The sequence below is a fragment of the Chinchilla lanigera genome, unplaced genomic scaffold (assembly GCF_000276665.1).
Source record: "Chinchilla lanigera isolate Chin_1 unplaced genomic scaffold, ChiLan1.0 scaffold00084, whole genome shotgun sequence".
Classification (NCBI taxonomy): Eukaryota; Metazoa; Chordata; class Mammalia; order Rodentia; family Chinchillidae; genus Chinchilla; species Chinchilla lanigera.
In genome coordinates, this window is record NW_004955485.1 from 6,316,250 (window position 1) to 6,326,401 (window position 10,152).

The 10,152-nt window shown below is 44.0% G+C and overlaps 1 protein-coding gene across 2 annotated transcripts in view; it reads right to left on the bottom strand.

Annotated features, from left to right (window-relative positions):
• The window catches only part of Cfap58 (cilia and flagella associated protein 58), a 110,956-nt gene extending 107,838 nt beyond the window's left edge, over positions 1-3,118 (bottom strand). The window contains exon 1 of one of the 2 annotated variants that reach the window (XM_005403772.2): positions 2,995-3,118. In XM_005403772.2, coding sequence (XP_005403829.1) covers positions 2,995-3,003 — 9 coding nt within the window. In that variant the 5' untranslated portion in view covers positions 3,004-3,118. Of the gene's footprint in view, positions 1-1,852; positions 1,915-2,994 lie in introns of those variants that run through there. The other variant, XM_013504126.1, reaches the window with a different exon arrangement.
• Between the last annotated feature and the right edge of the window lie 7,034 nt (positions 3,119-10,152).

Genomic DNA, 10,152 nt, shown 5'->3' on the forward strand with positions numbered 1-10,152 from the left:
TCTTGATTCCTGGTACCAAAAAAAAAAAAAAAGGGATTTGTCATCCACCACCAGAAAGTGAGAAGAGGTGAGGTAGGATTACTCAGGGTCTCAAAGGGAGCACACCCTGCCAATACCTTGATTTTAGATTTCTACCCTTGAGAACTGTGAGACAAAATATTAATTATAACCAGTTGTTGTTTTGAGCCATCTAATTTTTGGTACTTTGTTATATCTGCTTTAGCAGACGAATATATCTACTTTTTACTGGGAATAGCACAAGAATAATAGAAAATGTAAAAGATATGTTTAACATATTTATTCATTCATTCAACAAAGTGTGTCTTCTCTTCCCTGTAGGTACCAGTAATAGAAACTGGGTCCTCACATATGCTGGGCCAACACCCTACCTCTGAGCTCCATCCCCAGCCCCATTTAGTGAATCTTGGCTCAACATTTGCCAAAGGTGAAGTTCTGCAGTGAAGCCTATAGGAGATGTCAAGGTAAGGAATAAGGGACCCATCCACAGGAAACTTCTATTTTACTAGCTGGTGGAGTAGGTGATGCAGATAGATAATGGAAGTACAGAATTTGATCTCTGTCATACAATGGATTCAGAGTCCTCTAAGAATCCATAAGAAGAGAGGTTTATACCTAGCAGCAAGAATAAAGCAAATGTCATAAAGGAAGTGGCATTTGAGCGACCTAGAAGCAAGAGAGGAATTTTCACACATGGAGATAGACGAAAAGGCTTGCTTGCAGAATTCAAAGTTTAAGCAAACGCTCAGGGCCAAACAATATCCAAGCTGGCTAAAATGTAAGAGGTATGCGAGGGGGAGGGAAGGAGAAGGTCATTAGGTGTTAGAGACAGCCTGCAGACACTGAAGGGCATTCTAAGGGGTATGAATTGTATTATTCCAAAGGCCACCGAGAACCACAGCAAGACTTTCGAGTAAAGAATTCATAAGGTTACAAGGCTTTACTTATACTTGCAACATTATGTGTTGGTATTCTATGCTAAAGGGCTTAACATTAACACTCTACTGATAAAGACACCAACAGAAACAATCTCTAATCTCAATAGTAAAGTAAAACTCCAATTCACCCTTAAGAGTTTGGGTAGGTCGTAAAGTTTAGCTTCTGTTTTCACAAGTCTGCCTTGTCCAATATGAATAAAGTCCACGTATTTTTAGTTTTCAAACAATTTATTGTATTAATTAAATCTCTAAAGATGACATGTAAGCAAATATAAGCTTTGGATTTTAAAACAGATGTAGAACCATAAGCACATCTATAACACTTTGTATAACAATTATTGTACTAATTTTAGACTCAAAAGATGTTTCCTCCGGAATAAAGCAGATTATTGCAAAGAGTACACAGTAGCAGTTCCACAAAGAAGGAAAAACCATACTAAGGAAATACTGTGTTGCGTCTGCTCTGTGATTCCCCTTGTTGATGTTAAACAGGAAACACACAAAAGTTTATCACATGATGTTCTCAGTTATGGCATTAATGTCACACTTGACCAGCAGCCTAATGATCTGTTTGCAGGCCATGTTTTCCCTGTATACCTGGCACTTAGCACAGGGATGGAAAAATGTCAGAGAAAGAAATATTGTAAAGAAACTTCTATGAACAAAAGATTTGTTTCGTATTGTCATTGTAAAAGTATACTCTTCAAAAAGAAAAGCAAAACTAATCTCTAAGCTACAGCCAAATGCCCTTGCTATCTATATTCTTAGAATACATAAAGGTAAATATTTCAGAAACACAGTATCAAGATGAGTTGTGACTCCCACTATCAATTACTGGCACCTAGGGGGAAGAGAAAACACACTTTTGAATGAATGAATAAATACGTTAAACCTACCTTTTACATTTACATTATTCTTGTGCTATTCCCATTGAGAAGTAGGTATGTTTATCTGCTAGAGCAGAATAACTAAGTACCAAAAACTAGATGGCTTAAAACAACAGCTGGTTCTTATTATTGATATTCTTCACCTAGCCTGATTCTTCGCTAATGTGCCAGGCACCATTCTAGGTGCTCAGAAAGCAAAAAAAGGTAATCAAGTAAGAAGAGAAAAAAGAAAAGAAGAAGTAAGAGGGGACAGCGAAAGAAAGGTGACACTGGGAAAGAATTAGCTCCCAGTATTGGTATCTGGGGCTTATTTGAGGAAACACTCAACAGCAAATAACGGAAAGTATGAAGGAGATCTAGACGGACCAAGAGGAGCAAATGGGAGCAAAGAGATCTGGATGAGAACAGGTGATGGGGAAAGTGATGTGGTCACAGCAGCACAGATGTCAGAGGGAGGTGAGAGTGACCAGCCAGGAATGAGGAAGACGGAGGGACGATAAGCAGGAGAGCCGCGGACCACAGGAAGTGGGGTTTATAATGGGACCCTAGACATGGAGGAGACGAATGATGAGAGGGTGTAGATGGCGTACAGGAGACCTGGGAAGCAACACGGGTGTGGCACGAGGGTGCTAACGCGAGCTGGGACCAGGGCTGGCTTCAGGGACCTAGACAGCTGTGCTGGGCTCCAGGCTCAGAGACATCCCACCCTTGATCAATGCACTGTTGTCACGGTGGAAAAGTCGTAATGACTTTTGAGTAACAAGCTTTGCGTTTTCATTTTGCGCCGGGCCTGGAAAACTGTGTAGCTGATCCTGGCTGCAGTCTTCCCTGTTAAGGGTAAGGTGAGGGAGGGCTCTGATGAGGTAATGAACTTGGGTAGGGACCTGTGGATGAGGACTGTAAAGGGCAAGTGATGTCAGTGGCTTGAGGCTGTTGAGGTTATAGGTAGGAGGGCTAGTGGACAGGCAGAGGATCCCGAAAGCTTGCAGAAATGGCCCCTCGTCTGTGAGGCTAGGGGTGGGGTGTACTATAATAAGGGAGAGAGGACTGGAGGCTAGGAGGTGGATGTGACAGGGGTTGAGTCTCAATAGGAGAAGGACGAGAAGGAGAGGTCCAGTGAGAGGCGACAGACAGGGGCGCTGACTCCTGACCTCGGCCATCCTGATGCTTTTTGGGGCCGGCCTCAAGCGCTGCTGTGTAGATCGCAGAAACTGGGCGAGAGTCTGGGGCGGGGGTTGTGCACGTTATCTTTGCCAGCCCAAACCAGAAACCCGCTCAGAGCGTCCTCCCGTCACCTGGCAACGGCCACGCCCCCTGAGTCACTAGCGGCGTTCGAAAAGGGAGGGGGCGCCACTTGATTGGTGTTCCTGGGAGAAATATGCAAATAGCATGACCGGACCAATGAGATGAAGGGGAGGGACTCCTGTGAGGCCTGGAGGTTTCCCCAGATATTTGCAGAAGTTAGAGACAGGGAAGACAAAGGCCCTGTCTGGACTTCAGGTACAAAGAGCTCACCTAATTAAATTCTTTCATTCATAAAATGTGCAGGACCCCTCCCTGGCTTTATTTTTTTCTCTTCATCCGCATCACTATTCCCAACTTTCATCCTGGGTCCCAAAGACATTCATGCCACAGTGGTTGGCTACATACTTTAAAAACACATAGGGGCTGGGGATTTAGCTTAGCGGCACAGCGCCTGCCCCCCAAGCGCAAGGTCATGAGTTCGATTCCTAGTACTGGAAAAAATAAATAAATAAATAAATAATAATGTATAGCATGTGTATCAACATATTTTTAAAAATAGGTGACGGTGTTTGACGTTAGAAATCGTATTATGTTCTACTTTTTTCATAGCCGGCATTCTTTTTAAGGCTCTGTCTTTGTAACCTTAGCTCATTGCTTTGATTGCTACACAGCATTTCAAATGGAAAATTTGCCACATTTTATTTCCACTAGCCAAGCGTTAGCTGAAAGACTCCTTCCAATTCTCCAGTACTGTACTGTAAACAATGTAGCCATGATCATTTTTGTCTGTGGCTCATTTTATGGACCCAAGGACAGATTCCTCTAAAATACATGCCTAGGAAGAGTCACAGACTTTTGCATTCACAGTCTGGCATTGGGGAGAAGGCAGGAAGGAACATCCACCATTAATCCTAACACAATATGATAGTATTCAGTCCATACCATGTCAGCCAAAAGCACTATGGGAGCTCAGGGATCTAGACATTGATAGCTCAGAGCATTATTTATGATATGCGGGCAGAAAAACCTCAACACAGGCACCCTGGAAACCACAGAGAGGTGGAAAGGCGCATGCTGTGTCCAGCTCAGAGGAATGAGATACAGCTGGACACCAACATGGATGTAAAAGAGTGGATGAAAGGATGAGGGTTCCGACAAACCAATTTATGCTGATGAAGGAAAGAAAATGCCTCATTTTCAGTTTTCCAATCACCACCCTGCTCCCCTGTGCTGTTTCAATAAAAGGAAGCACTAGGTGGCATCATACAGCCAGAAGTCCTCACCTTGCAGAGCCTCCGGGAGAAGCACACCCAAGACCGGCTCGGGCGCTGGTCCAGACAGGAGTGCTTCCACCGATCTCGTTTCTCATTGTGCTCGCTTACTTTATCTCTTGAACACTTGCTATGTGCCAAGCACTATGCTACAGACTATGAAGACAGAACACCAAAGGAGCTGAACACAGGATCTCCCTAAATGAGCGTAAGAAGAAGCACAGCATGCATGCTACCTATCACAAAAGAATTTTAAAGATAGTCAAAGGAAGAATGTAGTAAGCACTGAAATGAAGATCCCAGGTTACAGTGTCCCACGTAATCTGGCCCTTGACCTTAACCCTTTGAATGTGTTGTTCTTTCCCATTGCCTGAGATTTACAAATTACCCCCTTATTTAAACCTGGGTATAACACCTCTTTTCAGTACCCTTCTGGGGCTTCCAAGCTGTGCACTGTAATACAGTAGTAAGAACAATCATGTGTACCGGGTACCATTTCTTTAACAGCAGCCAGTGAGAAAACAAAGCAAACCTCCAGAAAAGCAGAAACACTGTATGCAGCCCTACATGCAAATTCCCAGCCTGCAGTGCAAAGCTACCATGCCCTAAGGGAACTTACACTTCTAATGCTTCACGTATCCTTAAGGCTATTCTGGGGAACCTACACAATCTAAGATCTCCAGAAAGACTAGTAACTTCTAAGAGGTAGGTGCCTCCCTAACTCAAATGCTCTAGTTATCCCTACCTACCTCCTCCAGGCCATAGCTGTATGAGTTAAGTGTGGAAACCTGGCCACACGAAGCCAATTTTAGCATGGGAGTGTATAAGGAGATCCAAGAATTGCGGGTCAGTCATTGCTGAGGCCCAGCATTGCTGTGCATGTGAATCCCAGGAGAGTCAGAGAAAGGCAAAATTCCTGGAAGGAAGAAAAATGCAATGAATGAGGGGTGGTCACAGACCAGTGAAAAGGAGGGAGAGCTGAGGAAGGGGCCTTCTGGGCTGCCGATGTCTCCTCAGTTCTGGTGTCAGGTCCCAAGGAAGAGCCGCGTTATCTGTTCTCTTGGGTTCTCCTAGATATTTGGTATTCCCCTAATAAAAATCATCTTATTTGCTTAGGCTAGATAAAGTGAGTTTTCACTGTGTATACCCCCCAAAAAAGTCCTGACCAATGGGAGTTTTGTGTGCATAGGCATTCTTAGGATATTGCTGGTTTACTCTCCAGAAATCCAAAAACTACATTTGCGACCCAAATGACATGGTGAAAACCACTCCAGGCATCATGCGTAGCATTCTTCCTCTGGGCTGTGGGAAGATTAAAAGCCTACGTGTTACAGAAAATTGTTATCATTTTTCAGCTGACCCTGTGGTCACCTTAGATGACAGAGCAGAGTCCCAGCTGGCGAGCACTCTCCACAGCTGTGTGGGGCATATTTTATTCCTTTAATCTTCGCCTTTACCAGCCTGCTGCAGACCTAACTTAACAGAACATTTGTGGGGCATTTGACATCCTCTCCCAAAGGGTCTCCAGACAAACTCCCCTCCTGATACCTGAGGAGGCTGCAAAACTCAGGCAGATTTATTAGGAAGGTGGGAAGGTCAGACAGTAACAGCCAGGGAGCAGCCATTGCAGAGGATCATTTTTATCAGAACTGCGAAGTTTCATAACCACCTGGTCATCTCACCTGGCTGAGATTTTATTGGGCTTCTGCAGCTGCTCTTCTGCCATCAGATTCCTTCGTGATCCTTGATCTCCAGGCCAAGGCTGCAGTGTGATGTGCTACTAGGACCAGTGAGGACTCTCACAGACCAACGGCTGACCGGTTAAAAAGACAGAGCGGCTCCACAGTATCAGTTCCTACTACAAACCCAGAAATATGCGAACACATATTTTTCAAAATCCAAGTACACATAAGTGTGATGGTGGGAGAATGCTCTTATTTCTACAACCTCCTAAACACACTGTATTCTCTGTGCCTCCAGACCTTACATGTGCTGATCTCTGTCTTCTCCAATGTGCCTTACCTCTTTCAAGAGTCGGCTCAGTGTCTCCTCTTCCCAGAAGCCTCTCGGGTGGGCATCGCTCCTCTGGGCTGCTAGGAAACCTGAACTTGCCCCCATCAATTCACAGGGCTGTTCTTGTGGGTTCGTTTCTAAGTCTCCCCATCAGCCAGGGAGGACCAGACTTCTCTTCCATGCATCTGTGCAGTTGACCCATGAAAGTTGGCCGATGGGTGGGAAATGTATAAGCAATTAGCTGGGAAGTGCGTGAGCAATTAGCAATTAGCTTACACATTCATGCACAATTGTTCTTGGGAGGGATTAGTGACTAACGGAAGTTAGGGCTGCGTCATAGTTATTTTCTCATCCCCGAAATACAATGCCCAAGACACACAGTTCTAAAGACAAAAGGGTTATTTTGGCTCACAGTCTGTAGAGGTTTCAGTCTATTGTCAGCTGGCTCCAAAGCACGGCGGCATCACAGAGGGGCATCGCAGAGGAGCTTGCTCACGGCATGGCAGACAGGACACAGAGGGTGATCCAGGGAGGAGGGGGATAAACCCCTTCAGGCCACACCCCAGAGCCCCGCCCCTTCCTAGCTGTAATTTTAATTTTATTGGTTCATTTTAGACATACATAATAACCCCATTCATCATAGGGAAGCTGTGCCTGCACATGATACATAATGGTTCTTTTTTCCCCCATTTCTCTCCTCTTACTTCAACCTCTCTTCCCCTCCTTATTTACAAAAGCTTTGTTTCCATTTTTCCCTCCTATTCTCCTTCTTTCTTTCCCATTCCTTCCCTGCTCCCTCATTCCACTTCTCATTTCAACATTTTCTTCCTATCTCACAGTATCTAGTGCACATTTTGGTCCTTTTTTGTTTTGTTTTGTTTGCATTTTGAGACAGGGTCTCACCAGGTAGGCTAGGCTGGCCTTGAACTCACTATGTAGCCCAGGTTGACCTCGAACTCACGGTGATCCTCCTGCCTCAGCCTCTTGAGGGATTACAGACATGCACCACCATACCCAGCTTGTTCCTTATTCATACTTTCAGTTTCTCGCACCAGTAAAACAACCCAATATTTAAACATGTGTGACAATGTTTCACTTAAGAGTATGGTCCCAAGGTGCATCCATTTAGTTAGAAATGTCTCAAGTGTATCCTTCTTTATGACACAGTGGTACTCCACTATAAAAAAAAAATCACATCTTGTTTATCCATTCATTGGGTGATGCACATTAAGGCTGTTTCCAAGATTTAGCTATTCAAAATTGTGCTGCTATAAACATGAGTGTGCATACATCACTGTGGGATAATGCTTTTAGTTCTTTTGGGAAGATACCAAAAAGGGGAATAGCTGGGTCAAATGGAGCCTCTAGTCTTATTCTTTTTAGGAACCTCTGCACTGATTTTCCACAGTGGCCATATCTGTCCACACTCTCACCCACAGTGGAGAAGGGTTCCTTTCTCCCCGCAGCCCCACCAGCATTTGTCATTGATTGATTTCTTGACGACAGCCACTTTTTTGGAGTGAGAACGGATCTCAGTGTTGTTTTAATTTGAATTTCTCAGATGACCAGTGATGAGGAACACGTTTTCATATATTTATTCACCACTTTTATTTGTTCATCTGTGAAGTGTCTGTTCATTTCATGTGCCCATTTGTGGACTGTGTCTTTGATTTGGGGATCTGATTTTCTTGAGTGCTTTGTAAGTTCTAAATATTAGTCCTTTGAGGAACAACCAGCAAAACATATTTCCCACTCTGAGTTGTCTCTTCACTTTCTTGGTGGTTTACTTTGCTGTGTAAAAGTTTTTAATAAGATGAGATCCCAGTTGTTGATTCTTTGTGCTATTTCCTGTGTGATCAGGAATTTGTTCATAAATTCTTTGCCTATGCTTATGTCTTCAAGAGTTCAACCTATTTTCTTCCAGCAGATTTAGTGTTTCTGTTTTAATATTTAGATCTTTGATTCATTTCAAATTTAGTTTAGTGCATGGTGAGAAATGTGGGTCTAGTTTTAATCTTTGGCATGAGGAAAGCCAGTTTTTCCAGCACCATTTATTAAAGAGGTCATTTCTTCCAATGAAAGTGTTTGGCCCCTTTGTCAAAAATAAGGTCACTGAGTGTGTTTGTGGTTGTGTCAGCATCTTCTAATCTGTTCCATTGATTCTCTGGTCTGTTGTGGGGTTTCTTTGCCAGTACTATGCTGTTTTATCATGGTAGTTTTGTAGTATAATTACAAGTCAGGGATTGTGCTGACTGCCAGCCTTTGTTGCCCAGAATTGCTTTTGCTGTTCCAGGTCTCTTCTGGTTCCAAATAAATTTTAGGATTGTTTCCTCTAATTCTGTGAGATATACTATTGGTATTTTGATTGGGATTGCATTAAATCTGTATAACAGTTTTGGAAGTGTGGCCATTTCCACCACCCAAGATTAGGGGATATTTCTCTTGGTTACTTTTCTCTTATTGCTGGGACAAAATACCTGACACCCAAAATTAAGGAAGGAAAGGTTTATTTAGGTGGAACCTCACAGTTTGTGGAGGTTTCAGTCTGTAATCAGCTGGCTGTGACACAGGGTGGCACATGGCAGAGGGCAACAGTTCATGGTAGCCGGAAAACAGCAAAAGCAGCAAGAGCAAAAAGGGAGGAACAGCAGAGAGCAGACCTCTCTCTCTCCCTTATATTGTATGCAGGCATCCCATCCCAGGGTGGGTGTACCACTCACACCCATAACCCCAGCACTGAATCAATCATAAACTCTAGAAGCCCGCCCCATGACTGCATGAGGCTTTGGGGGGACATCTAGACATAAACCATAACATTCTGCCCCTGGCCTCCCAAAGACTCATGTACATCCTTTTATGCAAAAGGCATTTCAGTCCACCTCTAAGAGTTGCCAAAGTGCTAACATTTTCAGCATTGCTGAAAAGCCCAAGTCCCAAGTCTCCTCCAAGATCTAAGGCAACCTCTTAGCTGTGAACCCCTGTACAAATGAAAAGTTAAACACTTCCAACATTCGATGGCACAAGATAAACATTACCATTCCAAATAATACAAACAGGAAGACACAAAGCATTGGGATTAAAGTGAGTCGAAAATCCAGCAGGACAAGCATGAAGTTTTGTAGTTCCATGTGGTTCCATGTGATAAACTGTGAGCTCCAAAGGGCTTAAATGGCTCCGCCCCTATGGCACTTCTTGTGGTTGTAGCTCCCACAGCTTCTCTCTTAGGCCTGCTCTGCTCAAACCTTGAAGCTTTCTTTAGATGATCCACATTCGTGGCTTTTCAAACTTCTGAGGTCTCCACTGCACTTAAGGCTTCTTGCTCACTGCTCCACTGCTCTCTCAGGGGCACACTTCCTGGCTTCCCAGACCTTCTGAAATCAAGGTGGAAGCCTTTTTAACCTCAGGACCCTTGCATTCTATATGCACCTAAAACCAGTGCTATGTGGATGATGCCAGGGTCTGCTGCCACCTGAAGCAGTAGCTAGGCTTTCCTCTCTCTTGGCTATAGGAGTTGAGTGCCTAGATCACTGAGCACTCTGAACCTGATTCTGAGGAACAAATTCTCTGTGTTGCTGCCATTCTGGAATAAGGCACTCTGCGACTTTCTCCTCAATGCAAAGTCTTTCACTTTTGCAGTTTTGAGGCTGCAAAGGGTGGAGATTTGCTGCTTCTTGTGATGCCCTCAGGCCATCTTTTCTATTCTCCTCTTCCTTCTCAGCAGTCATGATCTCCTTAGTTCTATCTCTGCAATCCACAGCTTTACTGGAGCTTCCTTTTGTC